This window comes from Sinocyclocheilus grahami, unplaced genomic scaffold (assembly GCF_001515645.1).
Source record: "Sinocyclocheilus grahami isolate Dianchi unplaced genomic scaffold, SAMN03320097.WGS_v1.1 scaffold65.1, whole genome shotgun sequence".
NCBI classification, from domain to species: domain Eukaryota; kingdom Metazoa; phylum Chordata; class Actinopteri; order Cypriniformes; family Cyprinidae; genus Sinocyclocheilus; species Sinocyclocheilus grahami.
The window spans coordinates 1,841,556-1,866,464 of NW_015505244.1; the positions used below are offsets into that span (position 1 = coordinate 1,841,556).

Genomic DNA, 24,909 nt, shown 5'->3' on the forward strand with positions numbered 1-24,909 from the left:
TGTCTTTTTTTATTGCTGAAGTGTGTTGAAATTTCTTTGTCTGCATTCTACTTGTACAGACATACATTTACTTTCCCTTCAGCCTGAGGCTTATTCATTTCACTTTTGGTGTGAAAAGGCTTTTATATTTGCCAAAAATATAACTTTTTTTATTTTAAAAATAAACAAGCAAGCCCTGTCCAGATTTAAAAAGTAAAGAAAAAGTAACTTAACGCATTACTTTCCATAAAAATAACTAAGTAACGTAATTAGTTACTTTTTTTTATGGAGTAACGCAATATTGTAATGCATTACTTTTAAAAGTAACTTTCCCCAACACTGGTAACGACAGAACTTAAAATACAGAACATAGTTGCTTTTGGGAAATGCACCCCTGGCTAAGATGGTCAAGCTGGCCTCCCAGCCTCACCAGATTAAAAAAGTGGTCAAAACTCCTCTAAAACCAGCTATGACCAAGCTGGAACACCAGCTAAAACCAACCTTGGCTAGTTTCTGCTGTTTGCTTGTTTTTTGTCAGTACTATATTCCATTTTTTAATATATAATAATTTAGATAGTTTAAAAAGGTTTAATATTCAATTCAAATCAAGTTTATTTGTAGCGCTTTTCACGATACAAATTGTTGCAAAGCAGCTTTACAGGAAATTAAGTTTCTACAATATATTTAATAGTAGCTTGTCAGTGGTGACTGTCAAATTGATGTACATATGGCAGAAATGTACGGTAAAATTCAGTTAATGATGTAATCAACACTACTGACTATTAACACGATTAACAGCAATGATTATATGCTGCAATCAAACTTGTAGCAAAATTTGGTAGTTTATGTTGTTTCAGGGTTGGCATATATATTATATTATATTATATTATATAGTATATAATATATATACTATATAATATAAGTTAACTTTTTGGTCTTTTATTTGGCAGGAATTATTGCTGAAAAAAGACTACAAGAAGTTTATTGTTCAAGACAAATGTAATATAATGGTGTTACATGATTGACAGACACATGTATTTGCTGTGGAACAGTTGTTGAGATGACAATGGCTTGTTTTGAGTTTGTGAAATATATAATTCATTGTAAGGTGGATTTATTGGCTGTTTCATACGTTTTGAATATGTCGTTGGATCCAGTCTATGAACTTGGCCACTCTGGTGTAAACTCCAGGAAGATTGGGTCTGCCACAGCCGGAACCCCAGCTCACAATGCCTGTCAGAAACCAGCGGCCGCCCGAGTGTGCTTGACAGGACAGAGGACCACCTGAGTCTCCCTGGAATCAAAAATTGGTTATGTAAAACTCCAGAGAGACAGCCTACTTTCATCAACGAGAAAGATTAGTTCTTTAATAATGCTCTGAAAGAGATACTAAGCTTATGTTCGGTTCATAAAGCAGGAACCAGTCCAATGCCTGTTATCTCCCCTCACCCGGCAGGCATCCTGTTCTCCTGAGGGCACACCAGCACACAGCATGCGGGGTGACACAGCACCATAGCTTCTCTTGCATTCACTCTGGCTTATAATGCTAACTTCTGCCTTCTGCAATACAGTGGGTAGAACCATATCTGTATAAACATAGGGAAATATGCCATTTATATGCCATATATTGTACAAATATTTACAAAAAAACATTTAAACAAGAAAAATTGACACTTTTTTTCTATTTACACTATCGTTTAAAAGTTTGGGTTTTTAAATGTTAGTGAGATTTTTTTTTTTCAAAGAAATTGGTAATTTTATTCAGCAAAGACAAATAAAAAATGACAGTAAAATAATTATAAAAATGTATAATTTTACACAAAAAATCTATTTCAAATAAACACTGTTCTCTTTAACTTGAATTGGCTGTAAGTAATGGCTGTTGAAAACACAGGCACATAAATGACATTATAAAATATATAGAAATAGAAAACCGTTACTTTAAATGGTAATAATAGTAATTTCACAATATTACCGTATTTTTGATCAAATAAATGCAGTCTTGTATGATATACTTCTTTCAAAAATATTTAAAAAATCTTACCAACCCCAAACCTTTGAAAGTTATTGTTACATCATTTGTCAGTGTTTTTAGCTCTTTACCCTGTTCAGAACGGTAGCCCCAACCGGTGACCCAGCAGCGATGTCCCTCAGTGAAGGTTTGTGAAGGGGCCGGCAGGCAGATAGGCTGGATATATTGTTCCAGACTGCTGGGCCAGGCCTTCTTCAACTGCACAAGGGCGATGTCATAGTCAACATTTCTCACACTGTAGTATTCATGCACCACAATTCGAAGGATCTCAGCCACATGCTTGGCACTGCCCTGGTTTAGCATGCCCAGATGAGCTGTCCACATACATGGATCTGCCAACCTAAAGTGTCAAAGGTCACACATGCTCAAACTGCATTAAGACCAGCTCAATGAAAAAGGTATTAAACTTTGATACTCAGCGATTTATACTGTAGGTCTACCTGACATTCCTCACCTTTCTTAGCTGAAACGGTGCGCTGCTGAAATGAGCCACTCATCAGAAAGGACCGATGCTCCCACATGCTGGTCAATACAGCTGACCAGAAAAATGCATGCTGACCTGCCATGGCCACTCCCCCTCCACCGCATTGTATCCCGCCCACAATACCCTGCTGTGTGGCGGCGCTGTCAGATACACGTTTTGAAGGGGTGGGATTGCCACAGGCTACAAATCATATGGAAACATGCAGATTAAATACTTTGTGTTAGTGTACAAGCATCCGAAATTAATGACATGATATATAACGATGTAAAAATGTGTGCACACTACTAGTCAAAAGTATGAAATAATTATGATTTTTTAAAAGGTTTTTGAAAGAAGTCTCTTATGCGATTCATCAAAGAATTCTGAAATAAAGTAATATGATTTCCACAAAAATATTAAAGGGTTAGTTCACCCAAAAATGAAAATTAGCCTATGAAGTACTCATCCTCAAGACATCCTAGGTATATATTACTTTCTTATTTCAGACAAATCCAGTCGGAGTTATATAAAAAATTGTCTTTGATCTTCCAAGCTGCTTAATGGCAGTCAGTGGGTGTTGCAGTTCATCAGTCCAAAAGAAGTGAAATAAAGCGCATCCATCCATAGTAAAAAGTGCCTTACACGGCTGGGGGGGGGGGGGGGGGGGGGGGGGTTGTGCTGTAACGGTGTTGAATGTACTTCACATTCACGTAGAATGTGAAGTACAAATCGAGGATTTGTAAAGAAGAATGTCGGAGGATTTCGATATAAGCCAAGAGGAGACTGGTTTTCCTTTGCTCCTGTTAACAAACGTTGGTTTTCACGAGACTCACCGGAGCATGCGCAGCACTGACCTCATACGTCATCAGCCCAGAGCTGCTTCCGTGTACAATTGTGGGCGCAAGCTAGATTCAAGTGATTATTACGTTTTGAATATAGATATTTTTCTTTCGATTCACTACAGGAGGCCTTTGTTCACCCCCCGGAGCCGTGTGAGACACTTTTTATTACGAATGGATGCGCTTTATTTAACTTCTTTTGGTCTGATGCACTGCAACACCGCTGACTGCCATTAATCAACTTGGAAGATCAAAGACCATTTTTAATATAACTCTAACTGGATTCGTCTGAAAGAAGAAAGTCATATACACCTAGGATGCCTTGAGGGTGAGTAATTCATGGGCTAATTTTCATTTTTAGGTGAACTAACCCTTTAAGCAGTAAAAACAACTGCTTTCAACACTGATAAGAAATAATATTTTAAATGTAATAATATTTCACAATAGTACTTTTTACTGTATTTTAATCAAATCAATTCAGCCTTGATAATCATAAGAGACTTAAAAAAAATCTTAATTATTCCAAACTTTTGACTAGAAGTGTATGTTTGTATGTGCATAAACTGCTCAGTCATGACAGGTGCATCTGATGAGCCAAAGCCATTAAAATCAGAGAGAGTTCAGGAAGAGAATGAACCATGATCAAAGCTCAGCTTGTCTACTGTAACCTCACTCTGATTCAATTCCAACAAACACACACACACATACACACACACCAATTATCTAACACGGTTTCAAGTCAACCACACAAAAAGGTAAACAGATCATAATAATAGCAGCAATATCATCATGGGAACGTGAAGGCATTTAATAGGTGTGTATGTATTAAAAAAAGTAAGGCATGCAAGGCAAAACCAGCCAAGGCAAGGGATCACAGAGAAAAAACAGATTACCATAGAAGAGAAAACATTATTTTGCTTGCAATTCTGATGATTTTGCTTGCATTTTTTTGTTTTCTAAATGCATCTTCAATTTTACAGAATTAATTTTGATACGCAAAAAACAAAAAAAAACCTTAAAACAGACATAAATGGTATTTAGTCTATGGACTGATTATTTTTAATAATCAGCATATTAGAATGATTTCTGAAGGATCATGTGTGTTACGGGAATGATGAGACAAGAGGTGTGCGGATCCATATGCAAGGCTTTTATTACAAAGGCATGGTCAAGAAACAGGAAAGGGTCAAATAAAACAGGTATATCACAGGCAAGGCAAGGAATATTCCTAGGGCTAGCATGGGTCTACGATCAGCGAACAATATCCAGAGGGCTTGACAAGTGGGGTAATCCAATAACACGAGCAATAGTCCAGGTGAGGGGCAAACACAGTCCGAAACAGCAAGGCAAAGGGTTAATCCAAGATGCACAGGCAGAAGATCAGGAAACAGACAACAAGGCAATTCGCAGAGACTAGACTAGACTAGAACTAGAAACTAAGACAGGGAACTTGGAATGGCTCCGCAATGCAGCTATCGCTAGATGAGGGATATATGCTAAACAATACTGGCAGTGAGGAAGAGGAAGTCCATGGCTTATGTAGGGTGTTTGATTGGTTGCAGCTGTGTGTGTAATCAGTGCAATGGATGATGGGAAATGTAGTCCTGGGTGACATGCAACAGTTTGTGTAGTGTGAGAGTCAATGTAACTGGAAGGCAACATCTGGTGGCGAGCAGACGAAAACCACGGACCATATTCGTGACAATGTGAAACTGAATACTGGAGTAATGGCTGTTGAAAATTCAGCTTTGCATCACAGGAATAAATTACATTTTAAAATGTTAAAATAGAAAGAAAATAGATATTCACACTGCAATTCTGCCATTTTTTTATTTTAAAAAGATAGTAATGATATTAGATGATATTGATAGTTAGATAAACCAAACTTTATGCAATTATGTACTCTATCCAAATCGTTAAGCATCAAATTAAGTTTCTGACTATCTGACAAATGTTAAACAAAGGTCAAGCCTGTAACTTCATTGCCGCCTCGAAATTCATAATTCATAATTCAAAATTAAGGTCAAAATGTTTTACCCCTCACAGAAACGGCCATAGTGGCTGCAGTTAACGACAAAATAGCGTAGTTACAGTTACTGTTATTACAATAAAAATATAACTTAAAAAAATCAACGTACAATCAAAAAACAAGATATACACTTCTTTATTTGAAGGACATCCCACAATATTTTATATTTTGATTCGCAGTAACAACAGTAACTAAAGTGACTCGTGTTATTTTGTCGGAAACTTTGGTTTTCATTGTGATATTTAAGGGGTGTAGCTATAGATATGTATATATATCTATGGGTCTAGCGGCATGAATTACTCACTCACACTTGTGGCGTCCTCTCGTGCCGCATCATCCTCGCTCCCCTGCCCGCCTTCTTCTCGCGCTGTCTTCATAGCATACAGTCAATCATTTGGACCGGTAATCTCAAATGCTCGGATCCAATCCGGTATTGTTAAAACGGTTTCCCCCAAAATACCTGTCTGCACTCTCAACGTGAACGCGAACAGCGGAATGAAGGCAAAGACACGAGGCGCTTTGTTTCCACCTAACAGTGTAACAGTGTAACAGTATCCAGGCAGGTGTGCAGACAGTGAGCCTTGTGTTCACTTATCCTATAGATGCATTCAGACTCTTTATACCACAGAGACAACTGAAACTTTAAAAAAAAAAAACTGCAATTTGGTTCTAGTTTATTTACAGATTCATAAATGTTAGTGTGTGCTGTCTTTACATTTTACAAGGCTCCAGCCTCAGGTAAAGCAATATAATTATATAGACATTTAGTTAAAAAGCAGAACACAAGTCTTTGTCATAAAAGACACCCATTTAGGTGAGCTGACGGATGGAAGAAACCCAATGGGAAGCAGCTTTTTGACCATATCAGTAAAATGACATGACTATAAAATAACTAACACTTTCCACACTAGCACACTGACTTAAGGCTCAATAATGAGCCTTTATACTGAGGCACATATGTCATTTGTACACACATACTTATATGTATATAAATATACACATTAGTGTGTATGCATTAGAGTATGACATAACAGATGTGTAGTCCAGTAATATTTCATTATTTATGGATCTCATCAGCGCAATGTAAACACTAAATGTGTCTGAAGTGTCTCTTTTTGTCATTTCCTGAAGAGGGCACTGCGTGCAAACGAGTACAACAGGTGAGATGGCTTCTTCTTTGGCTCTGCTAAAGAGAAGACCTGCTGCTGGGGGATGCTGGTTGGCACTGTCACATGCCGCTGATGGAGAGGATGTAGCGGCTGATGGTGAGGAGGCACAGGATGATCAGAATAATTCATTTCTAGAGGTGCACAGACATAAAATGAGAGTATGAGTTCATCATGGTATTAAAATGAAATCTTAGCCAACAGTTTTTGGAAATCATTTAATTTCCCATGTATACATATTGCCTAGATAGAAAATAGCTGCCTGGGGCCATGGACAAGATTGTCACTGAATGAACGAAAACTAAAAGAAAATAAATATTTGTGACAACCAACTGAAATTAAAAAAAAAAAAAATGTCCACAAATTTAGTTTTTGATATACGGTACATTATAAAACCTAAAACCTTTATGACCTGCCTGTATTAAAGATGAAAATGCCTTTAGAAATCAATTATACTTAATGCTTTACGCTTTCTAATCTTAATTTAACATCAATAATTAACATTAAACATTTTTTAATTATACCAGTTAGCTCATTATCTTTGGAAACCCTAAATATTTAAACTAAAATAAAATACAAAGAAAACTAAACAACTAAAACGAAAAACTAACAATAACTAAACTAAATTGAGAAGACAAATTAAAATTAAAATACAAAAAAAAATAAAAAATAATACCAAAGAGACTTTGACCCGGTGTCGTTATTGTTAACAAAAAAAAATGTAATTAAAACGTAATGAAAAACAGTCCAAAACCAAAATAAAAATGTCCAAACATGAATTTGTAGTTTTGGAAATATGGTTTATCTCACCTGTATTAAACATGAAAATGTCTATAGATAAATATTTTTAAATAAATCTTTTAAATCTAAAATAAAAACTAAATAAATTGGAACTAGAAAATAAACTAAAAAAAATAAAAATACAATTAAAAAAAAGGAATATATCATTAAAGAGACTTTGACCCGGTGTCATTATTGTTAATGAGTCCAAACATTAATTTGTAGTTTTTGAAATATGGTTTCTCACCCCTGTATTAAACATGAAAATGTCTATAGATAAATATTTTTAAATAAATATTTTAAGTCTAAACTAAAAACTAAATAAATTGAAACTAGAAAATAAACTAAAACTACAACTACAGAATAAAAACTAAACTCAATTGGAAAAGACACTTTAGAACTGAAATAAAATGCAGAGAGGCTGTGGCTGCTACCTGCATAATTCAGAAAAAATGTTTAATGCTAAGAACAGTGTAAATATGTGTAAATATCACTGACCGCCCAGTGGAGGATGGCCACCTGCCAGTGAGCGATGGTGTCAATGCTCTCGAGTCGCCTTTTTCTCTCGTTTATCAGACTTGCCACATTCTTCATTGCTTTATGTGCAGCACACACCCCTGCGTAGTCACTGAGGAGAAAAACATGACTTTATTATGATCCTTTTGATAACAAAAAAATAAATAAATATGTACAACAAGTTTGGGGTGAGTACATATTTGTTTTGAAAGGATTTAATACTTTTAGGGTCCGTTCACACAGAACGCGTCTTTGCATCAAAAAACGCGAGGCACAGTGCTCAGTAATGTTTTTTTTAAAAAGCACAGCGCAGAATGCCTCCTACACTATGTTGCAGTCAAATAAAACAGTTGCCATGCCAACTTGCTACTGTAAACAAAAGCTGGCAACGCTTGCCCCGCCTCTGGGGTCTTCTGATTGGTCTAATGTTTTAGAACTGACATTGATAAGCGGCGGTATGTGTAAAAGTTGAAATTCTTTTAACTTTTCTTCTTTTAATGCTCAAGTGTGAGACACTGCAAAAGAAGCGAGACACGAGCTCAATGGTCATACATATCCATCTAGCACAGGGGTGGGCATACTGGGCCCTTCCATATCACTTTCCTTCAGAGTTTAGCTCCAGCTCTAATCAAACACACCTGAACCAGCTAATCATTAGCTGTGTCTCATTTAGAAGGCTGCGTCCTCCGGAGGTCGCATTCGAAGGCTGCATACGTCATCGAGGCTGTCTCATTTCAGAAAAGCAAGTAGGACACTCCGAATGCGACCTTCGAATGCGACCTTCTTTCACAGGATTTCGGAGGATGCATGAGGTGTATCCTTCGCTGCTACAGATAACCCACAATTCTTTGTGTCGCCGTGAACAACCGTTGTTAATTTGAAAAATGCCGGCGCCGGCAGATGTAACGTACACACAAGCGCAGATGTGGTGTTTACAACTTACCTTAATTCGCCTCGGTAAAAACGGATAAACTTTGTTTTTAATATCCTCCTTTTTTTCTCTAATAGATGCCTGCTGTAGGTACGCTGCAGCTCCTCAAATATTGAACACAATAAAACAAGTAAAAGCATTTTTTTTTCAAATTACTTTCCAAATTTAGAAATAATTTTAATTTAAGTAGTGTGAGAGTGCAACGATGCTCTAAATGTGTTGGCATAGCAACGTGATACTTCCGGTTTCCTTTTCCACCTGTCCTACGAAGGCCGTCTCGTTTAATTCTAGGTTGAGGACACTTCGTATATGCATCCTACAGAGGATGCGACCTCCAGAGGATTCGACCTCCGGAGGGTGCAGCCTTCTAAATGAGACACAGCTATTGTCTTCAAGACTACTAGAAAGCTACAGGCAGGTGAGTTTAATCAGGGTTGGATCAAATCTCGGCAGGAAAGTGGCCTGGAAGGGCCAAGTTTGCCCATCACTGGTCTAGCGCATGTTTACGTAGAAAAACAATGGAAAAGTAGCGCACTGGAGTGAAAAAATACGTCCTGTGTGAACGGCCCCTTATTTAGCAAGGACACAATAATCAAAAGTGACAAAGGAAACAAATGCTGTTCTTTTGAACTTTCTATTCAGTAAAGAATCATTAAAAATATTACAGTTTCAACAAAAAAATATTAAGCAGCACAGCTGTTTTAAACATTGATAATAAGAAATGTTTCTTGAGCACCAGATCATCATATTAGAATGATCTCTGAAGGATCATGTGACACTGTGAGACTGGAGTTATGATGCTGAAAATTCAGCTTTGCCATCACAGGAATAAATGACTAATATACAGTGGGGAAAAAAAGTATTTAGTCAGCCACCAATTGTGCAAGTTCTCCCACTTAAAAAGATGAGAGAGGCCTGTAATTTTCATCATAGGTATACCTCAACTATGTTAATCAAATAAATGCAGCTTTAGTGAGCATAAGAGAGAAAAAAATTCTATCAACCCCAAACTAGTGTAATGTATATAAGAGAATGAGCTACCTGTGATCTTTGGGTGTGTATTTCAAAAGCTCTCCCAGCTGAAGAGGGTATTTACAAATCTTCTGTACAGGTGTGAGTAGGAAGCCAGCAATGGAGATATCGATCATCTGCTGTAAGAGACGACAGGCTTCGAAGAAATGTTTATATCTGCTTTGTTTCATCAATCGCTGCAATTCAGTGCATGCCACTGGATGTGTGTTACAGTATTCGGAATATATGGAGAAACCGTCCTCCTGAGAGAGAGAAAAAGATATAAAGGAATATGAGCAATCTGTGAGGAAAACTTTCATTCCAACGGTTCTTGTGCGTGTGAAGGTACCTGTTGAAGGAAGCAGGAGCCAATCTCACAGAGATGAGGGTTTTCAGCGTTGTATTTCTTTTCTAGGTCCTTGAGAAACTTTCTCTGGAACCTATAGATGTCCTCAATGTTGCTGAAGATTGTTTTTAGCTGTGCATCAGTAAACATGCCAGGGTGCTTTCTACACTGACGGATATATCCCTACAACAACAAATAATTTTGGATTGAAACAACTAATTTAACACCGTTTCATTTAGACATGTTTGCATTCCTTTGGAAAGTTTTCCTTCACTGAAAAATATTTTTATGCACTTGACCACCAGAGGTCATCAATGAGACTGTTGGATAAACACAATCTGACTGATAAATATTTACCACTTCTTAACTCATTTTTTGATAAGATTTCCAAAGGTTAAGATGCTTTTCACACAAACTTGCTGTATAGTAAAATACAACTATTTATTTCCATTGGACTTAACTTGTGAAAAAATTATTCAAAGTGGTGAAGTCCTATGACCACATGTTAGCATACTGCTGTTTTGGATATTCACCACTGCATGAATATCTAAAACAGTATTTAGTTTCAAATACCTAAAATAATGACAATAATCATCATCATCACTATCATAATACTCAGCACAGAGTATATAAACTACCATTCAAACGTTTTTGAGAGAAGTCTATGCTCGGCAAGACTGCATTTGATCAATATACAGTAAAAACAGTAATATTGTGAAATAATATAAAAAATTAAAATAAATTTTTTAAATTTATATTTAAAATGTTATTTATTCCTGTGATGACAAAGCTGAATTTTCAGCATCATTACTCCAGTCTTCAGTGTCACATGATCCTTCAGAAATCATTCTAATATGCTGATTTGCTGCTCAGTAAACACTTCTTATTATCAATGTTGAAAACAGTTGTGCTGTTTAATATTTTTGTGGAAAGAATGATGCATTATTTTCTCTGATGAATAGAAAGTTAAAAAAATCACAACATGTATTTGCAATAGAAACCTTTTGTAACTTAAAAATAAAAATCTGACTCAAACTTTTGAACAGTAGTGTGCAGTGTAGTATGCTAGTATTCCTGTATGCCACTAGGGTGAACTACTCCGAGCACTACAACTATTATCTGATAGATAATATTGTTATCTTGAAAGAAGGCAAATGTGTTTAAATTTTGATCTCATATTTAAAATGACAGGCGTAGGAGATTGATTACCACTCAGGATAAATTGAAGATAAGGGTTCCTTTTATGATAGATAACATACACAGACCACAAAACAAACCGATTAAACTAAAGCAGAAGGTAAACATGAAACAGCTGGGATGGAGGCTCACCTCACAGATATCTTTGAGATGTTTGATGTAAACGCGCTCTGTGTCCATGATCTCTTTGACCACATTGGCTCTCATCTGCTGTCTGTGCTGCGAGTTTTGTTTATGTGCATCTGATGGGACGGATTCCTCTGCATCCGGTGCGATTTCCACACCATCACTGCTGGAATCCTCCTGATTCACCCGAACCTTGACAACAACATATCATTATGATTAATTCCAGAGGATCAAACTGAGGGGAACCATGATTAGGCACAATTTTAAGACAACAATCAATTGTGATTGAGACAACTGGTTAATCCACTTCTACAGGAAGTCTTGATCAAATCACCTAAAGGCTCTTTGTGTCCGACTGACTCATCTTGTTGGATCTTAAAAGAGCCATACATAGATTGACAATGAGATGCATTAATCTATAGCACAGAACTATTAAAAACACCATTCCGTACACCCGCGTTCCTTCCAAACCGGTCAATCAGCACATGCAACCGCGATGACACATCTAGCATTTCCTCTTGGGTCACCCATAGCAATCACACAGAATGTGTTACTATGTTTAAGCGTTACTTTCAAGCTGTGTGGCTTTTGTTTCACATTCATTACTCAGAGAGGGTTATAGTGCAACTCACTCGCACAAAGCTGGAGGGAAACCAGGCCTCACGGTCGCCCACCGCCCCCCACCACCAGTCCTGCTCCTGAACATCCAGAACCCGAATCACATCCCCGGCTTTGAAGGCCAGCTCTTGCTCTTCCATTGTGACATGGTCCCACAGAGCCTCTGCATACACGGCATGACCCAACTGTATGTACTGGAGAAAGAGAGAGATTATAGTCTTACAGTATAGGCTAAACATATTGAGGCTAAAGGTCAGATTAGACGACACAATAAGAACAGTACGGAATAACATAATGCACAAGAAGTGTGACGATCCCATACAAGTACATATGCAATATGTAACAACTTTGCATGATTGAACAAATAAGATAAACACCGAATTATGACCTGTACTGTATAGCACAGCCTAGAAGTGCCAACAACAGTAAAAAAAAACAAACATAGTAAAAACGTGTAAATGTGCTGAAAGTAGATCTCATATAACATTAAAGGGTCACAACTAACATTAAAGGTGTGTTACTTTAAAATTTTAACCCCTACAGTTAAGTTTACAAAATGAATAGTATATTTGACAAATATGTTTACAATAATGTTCAAGTGATGAATTAGTCATTTCTAAAAAAAAAAAAAAAAAAGCTATAAATATCCAATAAATTTTTTAAAAATACAATCAGTCTACAAAAATGAAAATATATAAAATGTATATATTTATATAAATGATATATTATTTATAAACACACATTTGTACTTGTACTTATAATTATTAAATTTAAACTGTACATGTAATATATTATAATATATAATAAATTACAATAATTAATAATTATTGCTAAATAATAATAATAATATAATATTATTATAATGATATAATTAATTAATCATTATTATTATTATAATATTAAAAATTAAAATGATGATACCTGATTGAGAGTGAAAAGGTCGACTTCTGGTTGGAGATATGGTGTTCCTTCAGTCAGTTCTTCAAAGCTGCCGTCCTCCTCACTCACACTGTCATCGAGCATTGGATCAGAGCTCCCATCTATAATATGACCACATTGAATGAGGTTAGAAATTATGGTATAAGAATCAGTATTCATCAAAACAATCTCACCATTGAGGCTCTTCTGTTTGTAGGTCAAGTGCACACACTCAGGCATATTAACAGAAACACACTCACCGCTGAGCACTCTGCGCCCTTTGCGCCGCCCCATCCTATCCAGACCGATAGGTGTGCTTTGGGAGAAGACGCAGGGTCTCACGCGGGCAGACACGGCCCGGTATGGAGGCACTCTGTGAGAGGGAACTGGAGGACGAGATACCGGCTGAAACAAAGGATGACAGATTAGACTTTAATCGGCAGCCTTAAAAGGAGCCCACTGTCCAGCAGGACTTATGTTCAGAGTTCAGTGACTGGACAATGACCTATGACTAGATAATAAACAATGCAATTTTAGCTCATCCGTTCGGCCAAGTACATAACATTACAAACATAACTTTGAATTTCATGCTGGACAATAAAACTTTTAACTTCACTCTCTTAACCCTGAAGTTATTTAATAATGTATTTTTAACAGTGTAATTTTTTTTAAACAAAAATTAGTTTGAGATCAAACAATAATTTGTCTCCTGCAGTACTGCTGTGGACCCCTGTTGAAGACCACTGTATTACAGTAATGAGAATCAGATTTAATAATAAGATAAAAAAAGATCCTAAAAACAGGCTTAATTTTCTCATATATTATTTACAAGTTTTGTGAGATTCACCATTTAACAGGTCACTGAAATTATGCATCAAGGAAATGATTGTCTGATGCAGCGTTTCTACTAAATCATTGTTGTTGCTAAAGAAGAAAAGTAGTTACATTCAGGGTTTAAGAAGTTCTTTCAAGCTACCTGAACTATGACATTATAAACCCATAATGCTACACCCCAAGGAAGAGACCTACTGGGACCACATTAGTGTTTAGATCGCCAAACATCTGTACGTTATTAAGGATTGAGCTTCTGAGAAACTTCTGCAGGAACCATGTCAATTATTTTCATCAGCCAACATTGCTGAACACTCTTCGAAATGCACTCACTATAGCTAGACTAGTCATAGTACTTAAGTTATTTTGATAAGAAAGCATCTGCTCACAAAATAAATGCCAATGTAAGCAGATTTCAAAGTCCACAAGGCCTATCTGAGCAATGGCATGAACAAATGCTTCTGACACATAAATAGCTGTTGTACTCAAAGGGACATGGGTCTGAATCAGGCCTGTATCATGGATCAATCCATTCATTCTGCTGTAAGTGTTTTTTTAAGACCTTACATTAAGGGTCCCAACTAGAGTCTTTAGCCAATCAGAAATGCCAGCCTCATTCCATACATTTTGGCAAACCTGTTCTAAAACACTTGATTTGATCTGATTTGGCTAATTGTGTAGAAATTTAACAACAAAACTAAATTTGGAGAAATGGCCTTACAGAAGGCAAGCTCTCAGTGTCGTCCTTCTGCTCAGCAGTTGGGGATGAAAACAGATCCACTCCTCCAATAACAGAGATGGGACGTCTCTTTCTGCTCTCTGTTTGAGTGCACACATGACCATTCTTAGGTCTGTTACTCTCTGTGTAGCTGCCATTGGTATTGTAGTCCTTCTGGGAAGTGTAGTCCATAGTCTCAGACTCCCTGTCCTCCTCTGGGATGCAGTACTTTGAGCTGGCCAGCTGGCCATAGTCAGACACTGGCCGGGGTCTGGAGCGACCTGCCCTTTTCCTGGCCACTACAGAAGCAGGAGAGTCACTGGCAAAGGGTGGAGAGATTGGTGTTGTTGGAGTTACCAGGGAGGATTCTGAGGAACAGGTGTTTGTGACAGGTGAAGCAGCAGCGGTTGAGATCTCATCACTTTTGAGAAACGCTTTTGTGATATCAGATGAAGCCTAGAGGAGAAGACAAATATCATCAGTTAGTTTAAAACTAATACATTTTTATTGCAGGCATATTTAATTATTTTGTTATTAGTTTTTAACATTTAGTTTCAATTTCTAGCATATTTTACATGAATCAGAAAAATATGCTTCTGTTTTTCATTTAATGTTAAGCTAAATGTGTCCTTACAAAAAAAAAAAAAAAGCAATTTACTATGTATTCGTTTTTACATTTCTAATAATAGCTGAAAATTGTTTCACAATAAAATGTAACAATAAGAATGATAACACTTTTGTTGGAAAATTACTGAATATGGTGCAAAACATTACTTATTTTGACTAATGGGGCAAGTAATAGCGAGAGCATAAATTCAGAAAACCAGTTTTCTTTAGTAATAAATAAAACTGATTTTTAAAACCGTTGTATTTGGCAAAAAATAAATAAGCAGATTGAATGGCGGTCTATCTGTACAACAAGGCAATCACATTTTAGATTTCTATTCTCTGCTGATTGCTGTCTGCACTAATCCACTGTGTAAAAAATACAGAAATAACAGATATCTTACCTCAAGATCATCAGTCTCTCTCTCTTCAGTCCATAGACACTGAAAAGGCACACAATAAATAAGCACCATGTTTAAGAAGGTACACAACACGTATATGCAAACACATCCATGCACACACGCACAGACACAAATAGACAAGCAAAACAAAGTTTGACTGGGCTCGCTGTAGCTTGTCTACTTCTTTCTGTTATATTCCCCTGACCTATTGGAGTCCATTTGCACTTGGTTTGATTACTGAACTTCGAACCTTGGGTTGTTCATCTGGGGAGGAGACACTGTCTTTGCTGATACGTGTCCAGCCTCAGGTCCAGAAGCTGTGTTTAGGCAATCCCGCTAATCATAAACGTCAGCTAATCATTAACTCTACCTGCTGTGTGCTTCTTAGCAGCCTATATGACACTGTCGCGATGTACCACTCCAGAGGAAGAGTTGTGAATGTTATTAATCCAATAAAACATACAGCTGTTGGCAGGGGTGATCAACAAATCAAGCCAGAGCAATGAAATGAATCGGTTTGTCCTGATCGACTACAAAATGATATCAGATCGAGGCTGTGGTTGCATCATCAGATACAAGGGTCACCCCTATGAGGAACATATGACGCAAAGCATGAAAGTTCATGCTTCAACAAAAATCTGTCTACTGTAATTTATGACTTTATGTGTTAAGGTCAAGGTCATCTAATGAACTGGTCTGTTCCAATTATTAAGTGTTTAGAATCAGTGGTGGATGAAGTACCTGAAAGCTACACTTAAGTGTAAGTACAGCTATCTTACCAAAAAATTAATTTGGTAGAAGTTAAAGTCACCGTTTATATTACTTGAGTAAAAGTTTTAAAGTGATATTTATTGTACCCAAGTATGAAAAGTATTTATTTTTGAATATTAAACATACTTAAGTATTGAAAGTAAAAGTACAAGTAAATGCAAAATGGAAAAGGAGCAAATAAATATGAAAAAATGGTTTATACACAGTTTGAGCAGCAAGATGTGTTCAGTTTTAACTCTTACTTCCATTTTGTATCTTTGGGTAAGCATAAGAGTCACTTCATCTGGTACTTAAGTCTCTTTCATTCCAACATAAGAAAACATTTCTGGAATCTACATCTGAAGTGGCATTTAGATGTATTTACACAGATTAATGCAGCTCAGAGGGGACATGGATGCATTTAACCTGCAGTTACAAATGCATAAATAATGCTTTATTTTAAACATTAAACGCTGAATAATGTTACAGATATTTGAAATTATTTAAAACATGAAAAAAGTTGAAATGTGAAATTAAAAACAGATTCATTCAAATGGCTGATTCATTCAGGAACCAAGCATTTGATTGTGTTAATGAGTGAGTGATTGAATCATTAATTCAACCGAATCATTCAAACAGTAGATTCAGCCAATAAGGAAACACCGTCCTGTTTGTTGCTCAGAGACGCAAAACAGTGCTGTGATCTTTGTTTGTAACTATTTTCATTGGCAAAATTGAGCAAAAAAAGGCAATACTGTGTCTAAAATGTAAGTCACTTAATGCTAATATTACATTTGTTATCATTTGACAATGATGAACATTTGTTATCTGCAGAAAAAAACGGCACTCTTCGTGTGATATAGATTAACTATATTAAATTATATAAGTATAAAGGACATAGAGGCGTTTTTGCAGCCTACAATTTAAAATGCCTTGAATTTTAAAGGTGACCTATTATGCAAAAATCACTTTTATTAGGTGTTTGAACAGTTATGTGGCCGCAGTGTGTGAAAACAGCCAGCCTATAAAGGTAAAAATCCAACCACTCGTTTTTTTATAATCCTAATAAATCATAAACTGTCTCTCCAAATGAGCGATTCCAGATTTCTCCCTATATACACGTCATACTAGGGAAAGTCCCGCCCATTTGTGACGCTCTCTGCCCTATTAGCATAGACCCCACCCTGAGTGAGATGTAGCAGTTCACCATTACTGTTTTCTTGCTGTAGCTGCTGGAGATACAATGTCAGCCCAATGCTTTGTGTGTGAACGTCAGCTCCAGACAAAGTAAGCATCACGCATCATATTTTGTTTTCCAAGAGAGCTTTTGGCTCTCTGTAAGGCCAATGTTGCTAAAACTACCATTGTTTCTGCCTGTTTTCACTGATGCTGCCTTCACGTGTTACCAGATTTATCTTAAATAGGAATGTGGTAGTTAAATAATGCATATGCAAGCAATGTGAAGTCGACCGCTTGAATTTGTAGAGTTCATAATATGATAGCACGCGAAGGCACCATGAGTCCAGCTATGTCATTATTTTTAACGCGCCATGCTCCCGTCTGTGTAACTCAAATGGGCATTTACTATGCACAGTACTCTCAGATTGCGTGATGTTTTCCTGTTTTTTTGTTGCTGCTCTTGAAGCTCCGCCCTCTTCTGAAAATGGAGGCGGGAGCACCAGCTCATTTGCATGTAAAGGGACAAACACAAAAACAGCGCATTTAGGCTCATACCCTAAAAGTGGCCATTTCAACAAGCTATACAAAAATTATCTGTGGGGTATTTTGAGCTAAAACTTCACATACACACTCTAGCGACATCAGAGACTTATTATGCATCTTGTAAAAGGGGCATAACAGGTCACTTTTAAATAGACTAAATCACATGCTGTATACGTGTACATGTGCGTTTTTGTGATATACTCTATAATGTCAGATCGCACATCATTAAAACAACATGCCATATTATCGCAGACTGTATGTCGCACACCCCAGCCTGAAATTGAGTGGAAAATGAAATCATCCGTGCTTGTGCGAGCACTTGTTTTCACATGAGTAAAGGTGTTTTTTTAGGAGTCTAACTTACTAACGCCAGACCACTGATTCGTCAAACCTGCTTTCTTGCAGTCTGTGTTCTTCTGACTTTAGTTTGTAGTAAGTAACGAATATGCTTCGGGGAAATGTATCGAAGTAAAAGTATACATTTTAATTAGGAAATGTAAAAGTGAAAGTTGACAGAAATATAAAAACTCAAGCAAAGTACAGATTCTCCCAAAAAATACTTGGTACCACTGTTAGAATAAGAGTGTCCTCTTTGACTTTATGGCAATCATTGATATGACATCTACAATCTGACATGTGTCTTCAGAGATTTCACATTTGGTCGGAAAGAAAAGTGCTTGTCCAGTCTTGCTGCTTATTATCAGTCAGACTCATTCAATCAACAACAGTTAATCAATATCGTCTGGAAAAGGACAAACAAGTTACATATGAAAGTATAGAGCAAATCTTGCCAAGCAAATGTAAACACAATTTGTAACATAAGCAGCACACAATACAATTTGTTACAAATCAGTTTTGCTGTAGGCAAGTAATGTCCGACTCTGAAACACATTTTGGGCCACAAACTGCATGTCTTAAAGTAATGTTCTGGGTTCAACACAACATGAGAATTCACAGCATAATGTCCCACAGAAAACTGTAAAAATATGAATAAATAAATAAAGTTATTTAATTGTACTATAAAGCTGTCTAAACCATCTGGGTCTACCATTCTAGAAAGATAAACTTCTCCATTGAAGATCTCTATGTGAAATTAACTGGGTTTTACAATTTTACCTGGTCCTGACAAAAGTGGAAATAATAGACTATTTTACAAAGAAAAGGCTGGTAAGTAATTATATCACAATAGTTTAATCCAAGCTAAACATTTTTAGCTTTTACATTAACTTTAAGAGTTTGATTCAAGTCTAAAGCAATAATTTGTCTTCCTAAAATGTAATGTAAACACTTTTGTCTGACAGAAATTGTACCAATTGTAGCTTGGTTTCATACAGCATGTAGAAACCTAACCCTGACTACAATTACCCCTGACGATTTGACACACAATGTGTATTTAATCATTCAAATATTTAGTTGCGCATTGTGTCTTCTTGGACAAAGCATGATTACGCAAAAATTCATTGTATTTTGATTACAACTGTGAATGTAAATGTACTTGCTGTGCTTTTGTATATTGAGAACCATTGTTTTTTGTGGTAACTGACATTAAGCCACAAATGTGGTCTCTAGATCTAAACTTGTATTGAAGAAGAAGGCCATAACAGTTTAAATGGGACAATATGGACTCATTAGGATTGTCTTACCTCCAAGTTAACGTTACTGCCATTGACTGTCTGCTTTTGACTGGGGCTTGAGCACTGCTTGGGCATTTGAAAGTAGTGGTTATTTATTCCATTTTGATGGCACTCCATAGGTTCACAGTATTTTTCCAGTGGAGAGACTGGAACATCTAAACACAAATCTGTCGAGGACACAGCCACCGGAACATAGTCACTTATTAAGGCTGTTGTTTTGCTAGGAGGCTCCAAAGAGTCATTTAGAATGGAACTAAAGACAGCGGGACAGGAGGGCGCGGGGTGTAAATTTGGGATGTGTTGGTGAGTGTTGGCCTGCTGGGCCTTGCTGGGTGTGGGTGAAGGCCTCCGCTGGCGCCCACTTAATGGTACACATGGGGTTCTGCGGGAGTAGTCATCATGTAGCTGACTGATAGGTAACAGAGGTATTCTGGGGGCGGGGCCTGGCGTGTTTTTACGCTTGACTGACAGGTCAGTTAAACTACCGACAAGTTTTTGCAGATGTCCACGTGTCCTCATGGGGCTTTGACGTCTACCTGAGTCATGTTCCTGCAAGTCAACCGATGAAGAACTGATGGTCCTCTGAAGAATTATAGTACTGGGGCATTCTGGGTTCTGTGGCTCAGCTGAGGTGACATTGCGTCTAAAATTACCCTTGAAGACATGGAGATTATCTGCACTCTTGCTTAGTCTTTTGAGAACATTGACATTTTCTTGAGTCTCAAGGTTCTTGCAAGGTATGATGGACTCCACAGTGTTGCTGGGGTCAGGCTCACTGGTAGTCGGGCTCTCTGTCTTAGCTATGTCAAGCAATGAGATCCGTCCTGTCCCATAAGCCTTGCGGATACTCTGAGAGAAATGGGAATTCCTCTTAAACCCACACGCTTCCTCCTCACAGTCATCTTCATCCGAAACCGAAGATGTCTTTCCAGTTCGAGCCGTCCCATTTGACACTTTGTCAGTTTCCTGGATTTGATTGGTTGCAACCTCTCGTTTGGTTACTAAAAAACTACCGCCATGCTCAATCATCGAGGACAGATTTCTCTCCTGACCGGCTGCCATCGCATTGCTGCGGTTCTGGATTCCTTGGAGCACAGAAGTCCGCAGTTTTTTGAAAGAACCCATGACACGGAAACTAGCCAATCCAGACCAAGCCTGTGGCGTGACTGGTGGTCCTCTGAGCGGGGCATTGTCCCCACATTTTGTCTGGGTGGGAAACAGACGCACATCCCTGGAGGGATACAGCTTGGCTTGGCCATTGGCAATCACGGGAACAGTCTGGGCCTGAGAATTCAGTCTGTTAAGCCGGTTCTCCTCAAAGCAAGGCTCAGACAGGACTGGTTGCATATGGACTGTACAACTAGACCTCAGACTTGGATTCATCAGCTGCTCATCTGTGAAAGGGTCACTCTGCAGGTCACTGTTGTGAGAGGAGCCCTGTGGGTCCGACGAAGGTGCCTGCAGAACCAGATTGAAGAAAGTTTAATCTCGTTGAACAAGCTGACAAATCTGCATCAGGTCTTGGAACAAAGAACACAAACCATGTGACGTGGAGTGAGACAATCAATGAATGTTTTGTCTGAGAAAGATTTTAACTTTATACTTCAATGAAACAATACAACACCAGTATGATAACCATAACCTCGATAAGTCACAAGAACTTTCAACTATATCCTTATATTACCTGTTTGATTACTTGACCTGTGCAATTATAAAACTCAGCAAAGGTGAAGCAATTCAAAGTGTTCTTATCCACCCACAAGTGTAAATTAAGCTTCAACGTTCCTCCTATGGATGAATAATGCCTTTATCTGGTAAATTGGAGGGTGTCTGTTAGTCGCATGAGAGCTTTGCACTAAGTGCTGTAAAATTTCCTGTAAAAGATTTAAGCTATGCCTTTTTTCCTAAGAAAGAGAGGCCCCTCTACCAGGGCGTGGAACGTTGTTGCCTGGTGCGATGTTCGTTATGATGAAAGGCTTTTGTGAGCATGACTAAGCAATAAAAACCTCTAATCCATTGTGATTAATGCAATAAATTGCCCAATGTTTTCTAGCTATATTCTGAGTGAGGAGAGAGGGGTCCACTTTAGGAAGTTGAGCTGCTTTAACCCATTTTTTTTGCCAAGTCAGAATAAACAGAGCATTTAATCAGATTGTTTAATCACAAATAAAATCACATAAATTTTAAATATCAATATTTGTTTATAAAAGCCCACAAATTAAAATGACACATCAATTGTCAGTTCCTGAGGAAACTGTGGAAAATTTAATTAAATATATATTTACAGTGTAGATTAAATGTGATCCAGTCTTACCTCACTGAGATGATTCTCAAATCTCCAAACTATTTCATGTAGTATCAAAGAATTGGACCTTTGACATTATGACCACTTCATTGTTCAACCACTTCAAGTTCACAGTTCATCACATTAACTATGGAAATATTTCTTGTTTAACCATCAGAATTGCTTTTTAGTCTTCATTTGATCTTTGTTCAATCATTTAAAACGTTTTTTTTTTTTTTTTACACGTATTGACTGAAATGTGTGACACTATTTCCTTTTGTAGAGCTGCTTTACAGCTGAAATTGAATGTTGTAAAATTTATTATTTTACAACATTAACACTTTTTTCGGTTTATTAATGTGAGGCTGCTTTGAACTATTTGTATTGCAAAAAGCGCTATATAAATAAATGCGACTTAGTAACTCTTTTCAGTGCAATTACAATGAATGGGGACTGAAGATTTTAAAAGGCTTCAAAAAGGTTGCAAAAGTATCATAAAAGTAGTTCATATTACTTGTCCACCATATTACAGGTTCCTCAAGTCATTCAATGGCTTTCTGTAAGCAACAGGCTTAAAGTTAGTCAGTGATAATTTTCACCTTTAGAGGGCTGTGAACCATTGCGACTGGATTGTTGAATCAGTAAGTTGAACTCGAGAATGGGATCAGTCCGGTTTGTGAACAATTCATTCAGACAAGTTTTGTGAATTGAATCAACTGCGATTCATTAAAAAGATCCGACTCAAAAGAATGATTTGTTCAAAGTTTCGCTGCTTCTCTCATGAACGCTCATGAACTTACCAAAGAGAGCTATAGGGCAGATGTCAGTCTTTTCATTTCTGCCTGTTTTTCACACAAAAGTTATTGTATTATTTAAGAAGACTTGTATAGCGCAAAAGTCATGTGAACCACTTTTATGATATGTTTATAGTGGTGTTTTTTGTCATTTTGGAGCCAGTTCTCATTCACCTTTATTACATATAAAAAACAGCAGCCAGAATATTTCAAAAAAATTAACTTTTTTCCACAGAAGGAAGTCAGTGAAACGACATGTGGGCAAGTAAATAATGAAATTGTGTGTGTGTGTGTGTGTGAGAGAGAACTTGTCCCTTTTAGCTATAGGCTGCATAGAATTCAAATAATTGTTTATGGCATAATATGACTTTCAAACATAAGCACATTCAAAACAAATGCTTTCTACTGACAAAACAACATTAAACACATCAATGCATTTGTGCGCTATCAGGGAGTAAGATCGTTGAGAAGAGGGTAGTGAGATTTAGCCTTAATTTATGGCAGCCATAGATTAGGAGGCACCCAGTGAGGCATTAAAGTTCCTTGTGCGGGTCTTGTAATAACACAGACGCTCTCATTATGTGTGGAGGAGTGCATTCCAGTGCCTGTGTGTCAATGTTTTACAGCAAGGCAATTGTTTAGAGAAGCGAAAGTGCTGGGCATAGTACTTTTAACCAGCTGTTACCATGAATTAGAAATTATGATTGCACTGACATTCTTTTTCTAGCATGTTTAATTTATCTGTCATAAATTATGATGCCAACAGCAGCACATGGCTTGCATATGACAAACATGTGGCAGACTTTAGACATTATATTAAAGCATGAGAAATGAGTCACTTACAAATCTAAATGTAATCTAATTTTTAAAAATCTTGAATGCATTTACAATAGAGCTTCTCACAGTGGATTTCAAGCACCCCCACTGTCAAAGACAATGTTAGAAGGCCCCCCACGTAGGCTAAGATACTTTAATTCTGGTGCTTTAGCTGTAATGATGAGAAAGCTGCTTGTTTTCAAACGATTAACATAATTAACCTTGATTACTTCCGTAGTTCCTGAAGTCTCACGAATTGTATGTTCCCACACTTTCTTATATATGAATTTTTCTAGTTGTTAGTGGATTATTGGATAAGGATTTTAATAATTAACTATAATATAATTATAATTAATATTTGATATATTAAGTTCTCATTTGATAAAATATTTTAGAGATTATATAAATAGAAAAACTTATATTATTGACATTTTAATGACTTTTACATGGCTTTTTCTTTTCACCATCATTATTTTGCCAAGCCTTGAAATCAATCTTATAAAATTAGCTCTGAACAAATATTAAAATAAAAGATCTTGCATGGTATACATTAAAATTTTCACTCTTTAATATATATATATATATATATATATATATATAAATAGTCACTTTACAGCACACTTGGCGGTTTCTGCTAAAATAAATAATAATACTGAAGTTTTCTGGTCTTTACTGGTCTCCTAGTCTGGTCAAGTTGGTTTTAGAGAGGTTTAAAGTAGCTGACCCACCAGTTAACATCAGCTTGGCCAGACCGTGAGACCAGCTAAACCAGTTAAGAACATCAAACCATTGTAGCCTGGTTTAAGTCGTTGTTGTTGTGTTTTCAGCTGAGTTTTTGAGTCCACCTAGTGGGCCTCGGCCCCCTGGTTAAGAAGCAGAGATTTGTAAAACACTGAGTGAAATGTTTGTTTCTTAACATCCTGAAAAATCCCATTTGGTTCCACCACAAAGAAAAACATTTCAAGCAGGGCAGATCAAGACAAATATTTCAGCTTTAAAAGGCACAATATCTAAGATTTTTTTATTAAAATATCCAAAAACCACTAGAAGAGTTTTATATGTTTTGCTGACTTATGTACTTACATGATCCCAAATGTTTTGAAGAATGTTTAAAGGGGTCATATGATGCGATTTCAATGTTTCCTTTCTCTTTGGAGTGTTACAAGCTCACCGGCCTCAGCGCACGCTAAGCCGGGGTTTCCCCTCACGCTGGGCTGCTGTGTTGCTCGTTGTGAAAGCGAAACTACTTTGTCTGATCTTCCAAAAGAGGACACGACTACAAATCAGTGGTTAAGTTGTATTTACCACACTGTTCCAGAACAGTTTAACCCAAATATCCAGATGTGTGCAGCACATTTTATGGAGGACTGTTTACTGATCCTGGGAGAGTAACGTTAGACTA

At 37.0% G+C, this 24,909-nt stretch overlaps 1 protein-coding gene across 1 annotated transcript in view; it reads right to left on the reverse strand.

The window, feature by feature from the left end:
- Nucleotides 1-6,460: 6,460 nt before the first annotated feature.
- Nucleotides 6,461-24,909, reverse strand: part of LOC107585005 (uncharacterized) — a 22,716-nt gene continuing 4,267 nt past the window's right edge. Inside the window, exons 2-12 of the mRNA XM_016271807.1 lie at nt 19,623-21,071; nt 15,511-15,549; nt 14,504-14,956; nt 13,212-13,356; nt 12,955-13,073; nt 12,048-12,227; nt 11,422-11,607; nt 10,096-10,275; nt 9,777-10,009; nt 7,783-7,916; nt 6,461-6,642 (exon numbers count right to left, since the gene is read on the reverse strand). Of these exons, the coding sequence (XP_016127293.1) occupies nt 6,461-6,642; nt 7,783-7,916; nt 9,777-10,009; nt 10,096-10,275; nt 11,422-11,607; nt 12,048-12,227; nt 12,955-13,073; nt 13,212-13,356; nt 14,504-14,956; nt 15,511-15,549; nt 19,623-21,071 (3,300 nt within the window). The remainder of the gene's footprint in view (nt 6,643-7,782; nt 7,917-9,776; nt 10,010-10,095; nt 10,276-11,421; nt 11,608-12,047; nt 12,228-12,954; nt 13,074-13,211; nt 13,357-14,503; nt 14,957-15,510; nt 15,550-19,622; nt 21,072-24,909) is intronic.